Here is a 16,843-nt window from a genome sequence, read left to right on the forward strand (position 1 = left end):
CAGCAATAAAGTTAACTTTTTAAAGCATCTTTTCTCCTTTACTGAAGAGGTATGCCTTTGTCTTTGTCCATCAGGAATGTCAGAAAAAAATTGCTGTCACTCATGTAGCTGTTTAACCTAGGACCTCTGAGGACCTGGTGATCACCTTTTCTTCTGCTGTGTCACATGGCCAGTAAAGGATTTTGTGAAAGATGCTCCTTCGTGATGGAAAGGCAGCAATGACAGTCTTAATTTTTGTGGTTTGCACAAGGGCCTCCAATTCACTCCACTGTGGACTGCAGTACTCTAGAATTTCTTCTACATATTCTGTTTCTGTTCATTGAGTCACTTCTCCATAAGATTAATTGCAATTATGTTTTTGGCCTGGTTTTAGATTTTTCTGAGCAGTTGACCTCTCATGCTGAACCTCCAGGGCTGCATCCTACTGTTGGAGGTGGTTTGGATTACAATAGGACAAAGATTTCCACTCGCTCCAGCACAGTCTTACCATGTTTAGTTGTCTGTTCTCTGTGCTTCAATAACATTGTAAATGATACCATTGTGCTTCTGCAGACAATGTGTTCCTTGCTTCCTTCCTACAGTGTAGCGCTCTGATACTTTGCTGTGAGCAGAAATGACATCAAACGAACGTGCAATGAAATCATTGCATATGAAGTGCATGAGTTAGAATTCAGCTGCTAGTGGTGCATGGCAATCAGGGAAGCATCAAATGCCCCACTGCCCGTTCTTCTGCTCAATTCATGGTCTTGCCTGTAGCATGTTATTGAAGAGCCCAAAGAAGGCAAAGTTCTTCAGATTCCACCACCCCTAAGCCCCCTCCCCCCCAGCTTCTTTAATGCAGAAAGAAATGGAAAATGTAGTAAATTCAAATTTAAAGTAACGAATAGCAAATTATTGGTAACATGTATGCATTTGCCAAAGTGATGGGGGTGCATATCTACAAATAGCTGGAACACAAGGCAAAACATGTCTTCTGCTTGAAACGGAGAAGGCTTGTGTCATGGATTGTTATGGCAAAATACAAGCTACAGATTGAATAAAGGATATTATTATATACATTTGTACTATTATCATGGTCATAAGAAAAAGTGAGACCTTGTAACAGTGAGACGATAGATGCTCAACATTAAATGGGCAGGAGAAAAATATGGTGAGGATTACAAAACAAAATTAAATGACAGAACTACAAAAATTTGAATCTAAAAATTCAAGACCAGCAAGTTGGAAAGCAGTATTTGAAATGGACTGCGGGGGGCGGGGGGGAAGAAAGGAGGGAGTGATCTTTTTCTCTTTTATTTTACCTGCTAATCTTGCAAGATCTGTCCTACCTTAAATCAATTTCTGCTTTGTAGCTTAGGTTTCCTGTTGTTTTGCTTGATGTCATACTGAGGTAGTTTTCTTACCCCTTCTAAAATGTCTTTTACTATCAGAATGAATTTGGTTGTTTGATGTCATTTGGTAATAACTGAACTTAAAAGCGGATCAAAACGTATTACAAAAACTTACAAGTTTGTAAATTGTTGTCCTATAACTATTCATTTCTATGTTTTTACCACATCTTCCTCTACTTAAGTTTCTGAGCTGTTACTGAAAATATTACACTGCTCCAAACAGGAAAAAAAAAAAAGAAATTACAGGTTTACATGACTGACAGCATTTTTGCTCTGTTTCTGATGTTTGAAGGCAATTTCTCAGTGATGCTGTTCTGTTTGATATGGATTTATTGAATGACAAAGGACAGGGGGAATGCAGAGTTAATTTTTACCTAAACATGTTTGTGTGCTATTAATTATTTTTGTTCTATAGGGCCAAACTTGGAATGCCCCAGTTCTTGAGTCCTGAAGCACAGAGTCTTCTGCGAATGCTCTTCAAAAGAAACCCAGCAAACAGATTAGGTAAAGTGTTTAGCAGAATATTTTAAATTTGATCATAATATTGGTAACATCAGTGATCATTAAACTGACTAAATAAGTTTACAGTTTCTTGTGTAAAATAGGCTTTGAAGTTAGAACATAGTTTCCCTGTTTGCTGTTCTAATAATCAACAAAATATTATCATTTCTGCTATACATATGTCTAAAATTAGTGCAGAATAAATAAGAAATATAATTTTGCTAGTCATTCTTTTGACTAAGAAGAAAATAATCCACCAACTTTTTTCTTCTTTATAAAAGGAGCAGGTCCAGATGGAGTTGAAGAAATTAAGAGGCATGCATTCTTTTCAAAAATAGATTGGAATGTGAGTATCTAATTCAAAATTAATTCAGTAAATTTCTTAGTTAAATGTTTGGTGATGTCTTACAACTTGTTAATTCACTCTGGCTTATGCCTTCTCAGAAATTGTACAGGAGAGAAATTCATCCCCCTTTTAAACCTGCAACTGGCAGACCTGAAGATACGTTTTATTTTGACCCTGAATTTACAGCAAAAACTCCAAAAGGTAAAAAGAGAAGAATTCAACAAAAATTAGACACGTTGTTCCTGTTCAGCTTATGTAAAGCTAAATGAATGCTCACAGACAAGTATTCCATAGTTCATAAAAGTTTTTGTGGTCTTTGGCATAAATATATCATGAGAGACAACTGAGTTGTCCTATGTTAAAATAATCCTCAGCAACAAAATATACACGTAAGTTCAATATCTAAGTAATCTCATTTTTCTAATTCAAAAAGATTATCCGTATTTGTGAATCTTTAAAGGCTATATTCTATGGCTTCATTTAATTCATGATGGTGATTCTACATACTATGTATATATAGAAGCTTAGTCTTTTCACACTTTGGATGGCAAAGTTGCTGTTTCAGTACAGTCTGTCTCTGCATAGTTCTACTCTGATCCGTTCAAAATATAATAGAAATTTTTGTCTTTACAAATTTAGGGGGTTAACAAAATTTGAGTGCTTCTCCTCCATGAATATAAATAGGTATTTTCTGCAAAGTACTGTTTTTTTTGTATAATGAAATATTGCATGACAGTAATATGATCTTTGCAGTCATTGATTATCAGTTGTGTTTCTAGGTGGTATATGCAAAACAATTCAGTAATTATTTGTATTTTGGTCCTCAGAGAAACTGGAATTTGCAGAAAATGTTTGTGTGTTTTATAGAATGAAGCTGTAGTTTACTTTTCAGAGTAGACATAATCTCATTTCTACATTTAAAAAACTCTGCTTGTAAGTGGATGATGTGTTTTTCAGATTCGCCTGGTATCCCACCTAGTGCTAACGCACATCAGCTTTTTCGGGGATTTAGTTTTGTAGCTATTGCATCAGATGATGAAAGCCAGGCATTGCAGACAGTTGGAGTTCATTCAATTGTCCAGGTGAGTACATCAGCTTTAAAAAAAAAAAAAAGTCAATAAAGTAGTAATTGCTGTCTCTTGGTGGAGTGGTGACTTCCTTCATCACAGAATGAAGTGCCGTGACAAAATCATTATCAGCTTTATACAAGAAAAATAAAGGCCAGATTATTTTATCCAAACAAAACTTCTGAAGGTGCGGGACCTGTTTAATTACTGAGCAGCCACAGGTGTGAATATGCTTCAACCCTTGAATTACAACATCCTACCATCTATACTGTAATAATGTGGAAGGGAATAACAGACATGTTGATCTTTCCCCTATGCATGAAGATCGGTTGATTCCTACAGTGCAGTAAGAGGCACTTGCAGTACAATTGTGAATTGTACTGGATGTTTTGAGCTTCTGTGTGTTACAGAGCCCCTGACCCAGGATGTATACCATCCCTCCTCCTGAGCCACTTTAAGTTAATGTGCTAATCTGTGATATTTTGTGACTAATTTCAGTGTATCGTGCAAGTCAATGTTACAGTATGTACACAAGCTTTGGCTTCTTAGTGGTATTAGAATGTCTACAATACAGTCTCCCATATTAATAATCGTGAGATTGGCACTTTTGATAGCCTAATGCAGTTGCTATTCTTATATATTCTATTACTGCCAGGCCACTTATTTTTTGGACAACAAAGCTTTGCTTAGGTGCAAATTTTGTGTGAGACAAGAAAGGTGGACCTCATGCTAGAAGGGGGGAGAGGCATGCCCTGCCTCCTTAGGAGGCTGAGGTCATTCTAAAAGCATGCTTCAGCACTGGAGAGTTTGCAACCAGCAGGGAAAAAAGCAGATGCACATGCAGGAAAGAAAACTGGGAAACCTCTGCAAAAAATTATTTCTGCCTCCCCTTTCGGCTTTTAATAATTCTAATTGCCGAGGGAGACAAAGTCGTGAAAACCAAATGGTGATCTAAATTGTGCTGAAAACTTCTTACTGGTGTATAGGTAGGAATAAAAAGGTATGCTATGTGACTGGGTTTATTTATATTTTCACTGCAAGAATATTTTGCAAATGTCTGAGAGAATTTTTTAAAACCAGTTTATTCAGAACATAATAGCCATTTAATTTCTTTAATCCTCTTATGTCTAGAGTAGTCATAACATGTTTCAAGTGTAATAAACCATTAAATTTCGAGGGGGTTTAGATCCTTTTTTTTTTTTATTCTAAAGAAGCTGACTGATTTGATATATGGGTCAGAATGACTTCTGTTCCTGAAGTCTTGCTAAAAGTTTCCACAAGCTTTTCTGTGCTCCTTCTTTCCCATATAGTTTCGTGGATGAAATTCTTTCTCTTTGTATATGGTTTCCTTCTCCTGCAAAAGTCTGATTCTCTGCTGCCTTTCCTCTGTGCCCCTCAACCACTTCCTCACTCCTATTTCCTCTTTTCTGTGCTGCAGGATACCCAGATGGTTTCCTGCAAATGCTTTGCATCCTTTGCACAAAGTCCTTATACTAGAACACCGTTTCCTTCCTTTACAAGAGTGAACACTTGTCCTTCTTTCAGCTTTTTATTTCTGTGAGACAATTTTTGACTGCCATTCCATACAATTTCTAGTTAATCTGATTCTCTTCCGTATGTCTGAATTTTCCAGCTGGCATTCATCTATTCAGATAATAGAAACAGTGATTTATTTTTTTTTTTTACCATTATTTTATCATGTAGTCTTCTGATCTTCTTTGTTTTGGAGATTTTATCTTTAAATTAATAAATCAGTAATCAGAAACATCATGTTGTCAGTTTTTAAAATACAGTGTGCATTATTTACAATGAGTCTAATATATAATTTATCTACTATCAAACAGAAGGTAACGGCTATTTAGACAACTTTGTATAGTACAGGCATCAGTGAAAATTTGAAACAAATCACTAGGAATTCAAAGACTTATTCTTAATATAAAAGTCAGTTATGTGTTTAGAATATTCATTAATTGATAATGTTATTTTGGTAGCAGTTGCACAGGAACAGCATTCAGTTTACTGATGGATATGAAGTAAAGGAAGATATCGGAGTTGGGTCTTACTCTATCTGCAAGAGATGTATTCATAAAGCTTCAAACATGGAATATGCTGTAAAGGTAATTACTTGTTATAAAACACCAACTCTTTTCAGGTTTCAGCATCATAGGCATTGGGCATAATTAATATTTGCCATAAAGAACATAGCAAATTAAGATAATTTTTTAGTATAAAAATATTTTAGATGCAAATGTGAATTATACCAGTCAACCAAATGGAATATTTACTGGTAGGTATTTATATAGAATTGCTATGGGGTTTGTTATCTATATGCTGGTTTGGGTAGTGGATCTTTGAAGCACCTGTGTAATTACAGTAAAACTGATGAAAGTTACATGACTGCTTCTGGAAGGAAACGTACGATGAAAAGCTGACATGACTTTCTGTCATTTTTTAAAAATGCAATTGATTACTTTTATTTAAACGTAGTTACATATGGGGGTTTTTCTTCGAAAGTAAATTCATAAATTGTCAGATAGCTAGAAGTTCGTAACAGTGCTTAAGTCTGGTATACTTTCCAGAATAAAATTCAACTCTATGTCTTTGCTTGCTAGTCTTTAACAATGTTTCTAATGTTGTTTTTATGTTATTCTATTGGGCTTTCTAGCACTTGTTTGAAGACATTAAATTCTTGGTTGAAATCAGTAGAATTCCCAAAAGTGGAACGATAAGTTTATCTTTTTGTCTTTCTGTATAACACTGTGGAGCTGAATGGTTATTATGAAAGGAGGAGTATAGATTAGCAGGCTTTAAAAGCAAAAAAAAAAACCCACATAAAAAATATTTAAATCCTGTACCATGAGGCAGTTCTCTGTTTTAATTGCTCAACAGTTTACTACTCAAATATGTAAAATCCCAAGATAAATTATATTGTGCTGTATCCTTGTACATAGATTGTCTACTGGAAACCCTCCAATTTCAATTTGGTAGTTACATACTTGTCATTATTCTGGTTCTGGCCAGGAACAGATTTTACTTCTGTGCTTGCAATTGGAAATAATTTCTTGAAACTGGAAGAAAGTACTGGCATAGCTCTTAATTCTCTAAGCCATAACACTTTGAGGATTGCCTCACTTTTCTGCTGCCTCTGTTGAGGCTTTTTTTCCTCAAGGAATCATGAGAAAAAGAATAAGTTGATCAGTGTCCAATGTGTTAGGATGCTGCTGGTAGCAGTAAGGGCTTAGGATGTCAAGAGGAAGAAGGGACAAGACAGAGATGGAGAAGACATCAGAGGAAATTTTGCAGTTCAGAAGGAGAGGAAAAAAAGGAGAAGAATAAGAATACGTTTTAAGTAGGGCAAAATAATGTTTTGCTTCTTTGCACAACGAGAACTTCAGAGCCTGATAGCAAGCCTCCAGACATTCAAATGAACTTTCATTATAGAATGCTTGTTGTAGTTAACTCCGAGAAATTTTTCCTTTTTCTTATTTTTGATTCCCTTATTTGCCTCCTTTGTCTTTTGCTGCACTGAATATTTGTTTGAGATTAGCTTTGTGAAAATCTGTTCATTAGCATCGTCAAACCGGTATCTCATGTCAAATTAGGAACTTCCTATTTTATTAAATGTTGGGTGACTGAAGTCTTATCTACTAAATAGCCTGGCATTATTTATCACAACCTGAGGAATCAAATCACTTCTCCAATATTGTTTTCAAATGAGAAACTTTTCCATGTTTTTCCTACTTTTTTTGCTTTGCCTTGCTGTTCTAATTTAACAAACTTTGGTTATAATCCCTGCCCTTTACCAACAACATTAAATACTGCTTATCTGTTTATGCTAGTAAGCATAAACCAAAGTGTTACACTATATAATACTCGCAATAAAAAAATTATGCTTATGTATCTATTTGCTCTTACAGATCATTGACAAGAGTAAAAGAGATCCAACAGAGGAGATAGAAATTCTACTGCGCTATGGACAGCATCCAAATATTATTACCCTAAAAGATGTAAGTAGTGTGTCAGAGACATCCTTTACGGTATTATAATTGCATATCACTTTCTAATTTGAGTGGTGACAAAGTGCATGTTTTAGATTTATGTTACTGTTTTTCAGTATTTAAAAATAAAACAATATCCTAATGCCACTTATTCAACAATATCAATTTTTTTACTGAGGTGTCTCGTCTTTTAAAGATACTCATATTTTGGCACAACACAATCCGAAGCAGTCAAATAGTTCATCCTTCATAAATCTTACCACAGGAATAATTCATTTAATGTTGGCTGTATTTTTAAAGGAGCAAGCAAGTTTTTTGGTTGCTTAGTGAACTGGGAATCTACTTTTGTTTACATTAGTCAAAAGCAATTTTAAAATGCATTACTATGTAACTGAGGACTCACTGTTTGAGATAGCACAATACCCAAAGTAATTTTCATGGGCAGTAAGGAGTGTTTTTCAGTAGTGGATGAAATATTTTCATATCCCCAGTCATCCCTTTACCTATTAAAAGTCTTTGTACCTTACTTGGTCTTTGTAGGGAAGATTATCTAGCTTGTTTTGGGGCTTTTTTGGTATTGTTTGCTCTGACCATCAAAACACTTCGGCCATAAAAAGCAAAGAATAACATAAGTTGGGAGGTAGAGGTTTTTCATAGTGAACGGTAGATTCTGATGATCTAACAGAAAAAGAAAATTGGCTTTATTTCCTTGATTATGCATTAAAGAGGATTAAAAATTAAAAAGGCATATGCTTAATGACTTTCTTAGTCTGCAGGAAAGTATTCTGGTCCCCAAAACCAAACCTCAAGCAAAACAGCTAACCATTTACAGGAAGCTGAGCTCAGCTGAAGGGAGATTCTCTGACATTTTGAAGTCCTTAAAACAGTAGCTCGTAAATACTGTGGTGATGATTACTAGAGAACTCAGCCCTAAAGGTCTTCTCCTACAATAATCTGTCTTCACTTTATCTATATCATGTAGTTTGTCCCTTTCTTGGGAGAACAAAATAAGTCAGATATACAAGGGAGCCCACCATGGAGTTTACCTTATTGCAAGCTAGATACCATAATTACAATTCCACTTTCTGTTTGTTCTGTTTCATGTGGTTGGACAATAAAGCTACCTGAAAGCAACTGTGCTAACAGGGAACCTGCATCACTATTCAGGTTGCTTTTAGTGCTGCATGTCAGGTTTATATGTTACTTTAAATATCACAACCTCTATTGTGAATTAAGCAGGAAGACAAACATAAGGAATGTGAGTACTTCCCTGAACTGAAGCATTACGAGTATTTTTCACTGAGAGAAGAGAAATGCAGGCAGCCTTGAAAAGTTGCCATGTATGCTGGATCATTCTACTTTGTAATTAATTGTTCATCATCATCAGTCATCTTCCAGTAGGAGCCATCTTTCATTCACACCAACATTAATATTCATGTAACAAAAGGAGACAACAACAACAACAACAACAAAAAAAGCCTTAAATCCACAGAGGAAAAGAAGACAGTAGACTGTAATTCTCACCTATTTCTACTTCAAATCAATTCCTCAAGCCCAGTTTATGGAAGTATGTCCAGTGTAAGGAAAGAGGTACAGGATTCATATGTACTAGAAACTTGTATAATATCTGCTGCTGTAAAAAAATCAGCATTAAGTTTTCATTGTCCTAATATAGATGCATAGGTCAGATTGCTTGCATATTCTACAATATAGTGGTGTGCTATTACAGCTTTCAGAGGAAACAATAAGGAGTACTTGGCCTTCAGGCCTCAAACTCATCAAGAGCACCGTATATTATTACACAAATAAAACTCAATGTGGATTTGACTAAATTTTTCATTCAGTTCTACACCAAAATTTAAATGTTTGTTTTGAAATACCAAAATATTTCAACATTAAGTGAATGTCTTTTGAAAATTATTGTTCTGCAAGAAATAATTCTTTTCCTTTCATGAATTTCAAGAGTAAATGCAGTAATATTTGCATTTAGCTTATGATGGAAATTTTCATTCTTGTTCGACCTTTTTATGTACTTTAATTCTGAAGGTGTTTGGATTGAAACAATGCATATTCAAAACACCAAATTCTTTGTGCAGTGCACAGTCCTCTGGGTTTTTCCTTCTGATTGTTATCAGTGGTCTTTTTCAGTTACATAGTATATAAACAAAAGAAAGAGCTATATTGTGCTAAATCAGATGTCCTTCTTATCCAGTATCCTGCCGCTGGCAGTGGCCATTAGTGGATGCCTAGGAAACCATGTAAGAACGAAGGAAGCACACAGCTTCCAACAAACCATTACCTAGAAACTTCCTGTGCCAGACCATTATATGTATTTTACCCTTTTTTACCTATTAGCTACTGTTCTGTAACAGAGCTTTTGTCCTGATTTGAGTTATTTAAAGCATTGGCTAAAGAATCTTTTCAGAAGTATTTTAGAAACCTGAATACAGTATATACAGTCTCCTGGTCCAAGTGCTTACTTATGAGTTCAAAAAAAAACCTAATATGTATGTGAAAACTTATTTCACTTTGGGGAAAAAAAGTGTTCTCTTTTTCCATTACTGTATATTTTGTTCATTTGCCTACATCTATTTATCAATATAGTTCTTTTCAGTTTGCCTGGTAGAGAAAACATCCTGACTGATCTTTGGCATGTGCAGGAGTTAATTTTAAAAACTAGCATCACATTTATGATCTCAGCGTAATACTGTGCACCTAATTGGGTATTTATTCAGTGCAAACAATTAAATTGATAGTACCATTAGATAAACCAGGGTGAGGGGAATGATATGTTAAGGGTGTTGGTGTTTTGGTTTTTTTTTTTTTGGCTGGCAGACAGGACCAACAAGGGGTAGCAGATAAAATAGAACCAAATGCAAATTTAGCTTGAATGCCCCCTGCAGTAATGAGATGTGTGCTTTGTCATGTCAGATGAAATAAGCTTATTTCTTCATGTTATACCAGGATTAGAGGGAGCATACTTATTTAAAAAAAATAAATCTAAAATGCCAGTTTAGCTTTTTAATACTAATATTTAACACAGATAATCAGTCACTTATATTTCATGGGCAAAAAATTGCTGGTAAATGAGGATATGGAAACCCATCATGTCTTCCTCTCCTTAAGATCATAAGCTTGTAAAGCCTGCAGAATTATTTCTTTAACACTCTTCCTCGTTTTTTTTTTTTTAATTTGGCAAGAAAATAAATCCTTTTAGTATAGTTAAGAGCACAAAAATTTCAAAGCTTAGAACTTAAGTAGCCTGTATTTCCCAGGTAGCTTAAGACAAGGAAATTGAGATGAAAATTCTTTAATTTAGCTGATATCTATCCCTAAATTTATTTTACTACAACTTGGATAATTGTTTCTACTTAAATGCAAACTAGTTTTTATTTCGCATATATTACTGAAGAGAATGATTCCAACATCATCATAAAAAATAGGTTGAAATAGTAATAGGGAATACTAACAGGGGACAGAGTCTGTAAAAGTTTCACTAAAGCAGGAACCTTAATTCTGAATTACGTTAAAACCCCAAGAAAGTGCAACTGAAATGAAATGTCTAAGTATACCTTAAAACATGTTTTGGTATAGTTCAGTCTGTAGTGCCCCCTGGTGATAATGTAAATAATTCTCAGCTATTGTTTCCCTAGAAGTCAAAATCCATGCAAAAATTAAGCCATTTTCCAACTAGAAATAAGGGCTAAAATATACACATTTTATTAATTTTATACTTCGGTTTAGGCTTTATGCACGGAGTAATGTATAAGTTGTAGGCTTTTATCATAGCAGCTTTGTATGTATTAATTAAAGTGTTCATAGAGGCTATTTGAAAGGAACTTAGATGTTTATTTTTTTGTTTGACTGTTCAGTTGGAATAATCTCTGCTCATATTTGTAATTTGGTGCAGTAATTGCTTCTAGAATGAGTTTCTATTTATTACTACTTCTTAATTTCTCCCATGTCTAGTTTAATTTGTTTCAGTAAAACTATGTGGGAAAAACTACGTGTTATTCATCCTTTTTTGTCTTTAAGTGTTTACAGGCCAGTATTTTTATGTTCTTTCATTACTATACTACCTTTTTGTAGAAGGTTTTGTGTTCATTTCTGAAGATGAACGATGATGAACGATAGTGTGTGAGATGAGAAATATGGGAAAAATAATTGAAGAAAACAGCTTGTGAATGCACCTGAACTATCTCTGTGCATTTCACAGGAAGATAGCAGAGAATAAATATGTTGGAGTTTACATCTTTATGTACTTTTTTACAGGTGTATGATGATGGAAAATATGTATATGTAGTAACAGAACTTATGAAAGGAGGAGAACTGCTGGATAAAATTCTTAGGCAAAAATTTTTCTCAGAACGAGAAGCTAGTGCTGTTCTGTTCACGATAACAAAAACGGTTGAATATCTCCATGCGCAAGGGGTAAGTTTTCAGCTCACACAAAATGCTTATAAATGTTAATATTCTTTTCTCTCCGAATTATAAAATTCTATCTTGATATGTTCTTTTGTGCAGTAATTAAGTAATTTATGATAAATAATTACATTGCAACAGGAATTTGTGTTGAAATCAAAACATTCCTCATCAGCTGTGTAGATGTCTAGATAAAGGAGATGATGCAACTGTTTCTCTTGTCCTGCGTGCAGTCTGTCAGCAGTTCTGTGGAATAAGCAGATAATGACTAATAGATAGCATATGAAGGGAAGCAAGCCAGGAAGAAGAGCTAGGACCAGTGCTGTTGCTTAGCCATGGGACCTAATGTAATTTCAACCCCACCCTGTGATAGATCCTGAAAATTTATTTTCCACCTATCACACTTGTAATTTCTTCCACTGCTTGGTTTTGAAGAACTTAGTTTATGACTTCATGAACTCCTGCGCCATAGGGTCAGGAAGCTGTAGTGGACTGTTAGGAGATAGAAAATTAATGCTTCAGGAAATTAAGACAGGGGAAGTAGTTCAAACATAGAGAAGGCAAGTGTGACAATTGCATGGCAAGAAGGACAAGTGTTGCATTTTTACGTAAATAAGAAAAGGGGGATAGAGAAAAAGCAGAAAGTAAGGGTGTAATGAAAAAGTCAAGCTGCTAACACCTAAAGTTATTATCCAAGAAAAGCTGCTTCAGAATGAGTAGTACTCAAATTATTTAAGAAACAGATAATAATTCAGCACACACCATCATTTCTGGGAACTATTATTTCAGAAAACTTAGGATCAAAGTTACTTGGTATATCTTACTCTGTGATTCATCGCTTTCTTCAGTCACTTGAGCATCTGTGCACAGGACTAGAATCCTTGGCCAGCAGCATCTATGGGAATTATGAATAAACCTCGATACCTTCTGTATGGAAATAAAAATAATAGAATAACACATCTCATAACTTGGTTCCTTCTTACCACATATGGCCAAAAAAGGCCCAGTGTCCTTACGTCACGTAAGGAATTTTTGGGGCTTTTTATTTGTTTCTTTACTGTAGATATTTGTAAATATTGGCATTTTAACTTGCATTAGATCACATGCTCTTTGGAACTTTTACTTTTGTAAATTTTTGGGTCATCTTATCCTAAGTACATTTCCGCCTGCAAGGTGGCCATATATGTAAATAGCGAGCACTTCAGTAGTCTAATTTTTTGTCTGGTAGAATCCTCCTGTCTTCAGTGAATATTCCTTTGGTCACTAGAGGAGCTCATTTGAATATGGTATTAGGGAATATTAGGTTTGACAGATTCCAGATCTGTGTGCAGTCACCATCAATCCTCCCAGAAGGATTTTCCTCATGGACATTGATAGGATACTTTTGAACTGAAAAAATAGCTAAGCAAGGAATGAAATCCTCCCTTTCAGAGTAAGCAATGCTTCCAACTCTTGTCCAAACCATTCTAAAAGTATTAGGGCCAGCATACAGCAGTTAAGGGTTGGCACAATAGACATCATAAAGAATAAACAAGTAGTATCATGTAATCTTGGAGCAGAATACTTCTGCATGCTGGTAGATAATTGAGAATGCTAATCAAAAACATGATGCGAAGAAATAAGGAACTGAAACATCCTGCGTATTCTTTTGCTCTTTTTCTTTGCTTTAAAATAAAATGCATTTCTGTGCAAAATATTAATATAATCCAAATCTGGAATCTTTTTAAAATTCACCTTTGGGAAAACAGCTTAAAACAGGAAGGTATTGCATTTATTTGACATAAAAATGTCGATTGCTTAGGAATTAGCATTTGGATTTGAACTAGACTGTTACACTTACTCTTCCTCCCACTTAAAAATTGCTTCCCCTTCTTCCAAAAAAAAAAAAAAAGTACAATTCAAGCAGACTGGTTCTGGAAACAGTCTGCCAAATCCCTAGCTCTGTGCTGCTTCTGTTGCCAACCTCTTCCTTTCTACCCCTTTTAGGATCTATTTAAAAAAAAAAAAAAGCCCCACCAACTAGCATAAAACTGTTGGGATTTTTTCCTCTTCTACACTGACATCTAAAGCCAGGATGTTCCCCTTAACATCTACCATTGCAACTCAAATTCTTTAATACCGTTTTGTATATTTCATCTTACAAGGTGCTTATTTCCATAATTTTAAGTATTCATTGTGTTGAATCTCAGAATTGCAAAGTATTTGCATGCTGAAAAAGCCTCTACTAAATGGATTACTGTGTTAAATAGCTTTACAACTTGCAGACCCTCTGCAGTCTTTTACTTACTGGTCTTACATTTCTGAAATACTGCTGGCTTTCTGGAAGAGTGCATCAGAGCTTCTGATTCTGCACATCACTCGCAGCAGTTTTGGGGTATCTTCTCATTCTAATGTGATTACCTTCTGAAATGCTTCACCACAATCTTTTCCAAGAGGCCATGAGTTTTCCATTCAAATATAACTGTGCAGAGCTGTGTTTAATATTAATCAAAAACAAGAACAATCAGGAAGATAAATGCCTTCATAGCAGGTCTCTTTAAATATTTAAGAGGACGTTTAAATTCACTTTACTGTCTTACAGCAGTGCATACCCTTTTCTTTACAGAGAACAAAGTCTCTAAAGACTTTAGGCTAATTTGTCTTGTGAAGAAAATATAACAGGTCATCTGATTTCAAAGACCGTCCTTGCACATTCCAGGTTTTATTAAGGCTTGTTTATAACATAGCTTCAAATAAGATGAGATTAATTCTGCCAGAGCTTTGGCAGCCTCTATGGTTTTTGTCAAGCATTTTACATCTCCAGCCCCTACAAAACAGCCACTTGTGAACCAGTACAGGCTTTTTTTGACATGCTGATCCATTGGAATACCTCTTTGATATTTTGTGATTTTTTTTTTTTTTTTTTTTTTTGGCAGAACTGTATTAAAATTCCTTCTTAATCAGACCTTAAATGTTTGCTCTGAGATTAATTCAGTCTATCTGAACGAAGGGAATGGAATATAGAGAGTTACTCCAGCAGTGACTAGTGTGTGGTTATGTAGCACAGTGGCATATCAACAGCTACAGACATCTGCAGCTCTGAAAGATAATACTAGCCAAAGGTCCTGATTTAAAGAGACTTGTAGGTATGCGTGTTAAAATACAAAATACATATATTCACTCATTAGAACAAGACATCTGGAACTGTCCGTACAAATAAATTTGGGGGAATTGAGATGTCTGGAGGGGGCTTTATAGTTAGAGTCTCCAAGTTAGAATTATAGTGCTCTAGACACCACTGAGCATCAGAATACTGCATCTGATGTTAGAAGCTGAAAATCTGGAAACTGATTGCTGATAGGAGATTTGAAATTAAAAAGCAGAATTGATAATTATAATATAAAGCCTTTCCTATGTTTAGCTCATTGTATTTAGTGGTTTGTTTTATGTTTTTTAGGTGGTTCATAGAGACCTGAAGCCTAGCAATATTCTTTATGTTGATGAATCTGGTAATCCAGAATCAATTCGAATTTGTGATTTTGGCTTTGCAAAACAGCTACGAGCAGAAAATGGTCTTCTGATGACTCCATGTTACACAGCAAATTTTGTTGCACCAGAGGTAAATACCCAGGATAGCTTATATACCTTGATTTATTTTGATGGGATTTTTTTACTGGTTAGATATTTGTTTCTTTCTTGTGTAACAAGTGAAATCACTTTGTAAACACTAAAAATTTGAATTCTCACTATTTCTGTGGAATAATCAAAACATTTTTAAGTGCTTTTTTTTTTTCATTTCATAAAAAGTATTTGTTTCCCTCAGGTTTTAAAGAGGCAAGGTTATGATGCTGCATGTGATATATGGAGCCTTGGTGTTCTACTTTATACCATGCTTACTGGGTAAGGGTAATTTTAGGTTGCTTTGCTGTAGAATACCAAACCAATATCAACAAAGAGAGTAATAAATGTAGGCCCGCTGTTGAAGCTGTTTCTATTGAGGCACTGATTAATCTCAACTTTGATTTCAGTGGGGGTAGCATATGCTTTGCCGTTAGTAGAATCCAAGTTTGCAGGCACTGATATGAAAAATCCTTGATTTCTCACGTCTCATCTATTTTAGATGTTTAATTTCTGCTTTATGGTGACTTAGGAGTAAGAATTGATTGCTTCATGTGAAAATTAGCTCATTAAGCAGCATGTATGTTGAGGGAAATACATGTTGCAAATATAATTGCAATGCATTGAAGCATGATTGTGTGCAAAATTCAGTCTCTGGATAGTTTGAAGTTGATGCAGTTAGGATATAATAAATGCTATAGAAATGTATTTATGCAGCAGAAATGAATTGTATAAAAGCTAATGAATAATAAATTCAACTGTAGTTCCACAAGTTCAAAAGATTGTTGCTGTTGCACCTGCAAAATAGATTATTTTTTTATGCTGGATTATTCAGATTGCCACTCTGGTTAAGAGTTAACACCATCAGAGACATTATGGCACTTTAAAATAAATAAGTGACAAACATATTTGGTTTTAAATATATCTCCTTTTTGGTTGTGGATATTCTGGTAGCAAGAATGCTTAGAGTCAAGCAAGGAAAATTGCTGCACCTTCCTTCCTCTAGTATGAAAACAACATTTATTCTTTGTCAGACTCATCATAAAGTCTTCACATTTCACTTTATAATATTATTACTTCACTAAAGTATGACGGCTTAAGGAATACTTTCTGTAATTCAGGAACCACCAGTACTTAGACTGCTATAGGAGAAATCTGATTTTCAGACCCAGTAGAGAGGGAATACATCCAGTGCGAACAGATCCGTATTCAGTGCCATAAATTTTCATGTGTTGAGAATAATTTCTTTTTACAATTGTTTGACTGTCAGCCAATAATTATGTTGAACTCTCTGAATATTATGATGAGATTTATAATGACTATTGAGGTCCAGGTTATGGAAGTTATTAACACTGAATTTGTTTGGTTAAATAGCTACACTCCTTTTGCAAATGGTCCTGATGATACCCCAGAGGAGATTTTGGCCCGAATAGGTAGTGGAAAGTTCTCTCTCAGCGGTGGTTATTGGAATACAGTTTCAGATACAGCTAAGGCAAGTACATTTACTTTGTCCTTTGGGGG

At 34.9% G+C, this 16,843-nt stretch overlaps 1 protein-coding gene across 2 annotated transcripts in view; it reads left to right on the plus strand.

Annotated features, from left to right (window-relative positions):
- RPS6KA3 (ribosomal protein S6 kinase A3) overlaps nucleotides 1-16,843 on the plus strand; it is a 78,140-nt gene that overhangs the window by 54,080 nt on the left and 7,217 nt on the right. For both annotated transcript variants that reach the window (XM_074158087.1, XM_074158095.1), the window contains 10 exons: nucleotides 1,807-1,895; nucleotides 2,174-2,238; nucleotides 2,337-2,439; nucleotides 3,196-3,320; nucleotides 5,297-5,422; nucleotides 7,223-7,312; nucleotides 11,576-11,734; nucleotides 15,162-15,323; nucleotides 15,528-15,604; nucleotides 16,697-16,814. In XM_074158087.1, coding sequence (XP_074014188.1) covers nucleotides 1,807-1,895; nucleotides 2,174-2,238; nucleotides 2,337-2,439; nucleotides 3,196-3,320; nucleotides 5,297-5,422; nucleotides 7,223-7,312; nucleotides 11,576-11,734; nucleotides 15,162-15,323; nucleotides 15,528-15,604; nucleotides 16,697-16,814 — 1,114 coding nt within the window. The remainder of the gene's footprint in view (nucleotides 1-1,806; nucleotides 1,896-2,173; nucleotides 2,239-2,336; nucleotides 2,440-3,195; nucleotides 3,321-5,296; nucleotides 5,423-7,222; nucleotides 7,313-11,575; nucleotides 11,735-15,161; nucleotides 15,324-15,527; nucleotides 15,605-16,696; nucleotides 16,815-16,843) is intronic.

Source organism: Numenius arquata, chromosome 1 (assembly GCF_964106895.1).
Source record: "Numenius arquata chromosome 1, bNumArq3.hap1.1, whole genome shotgun sequence".
NCBI classification, from domain to species: Eukaryota; Metazoa; Chordata; class Aves; order Charadriiformes; family Scolopacidae; genus Numenius; species Numenius arquata.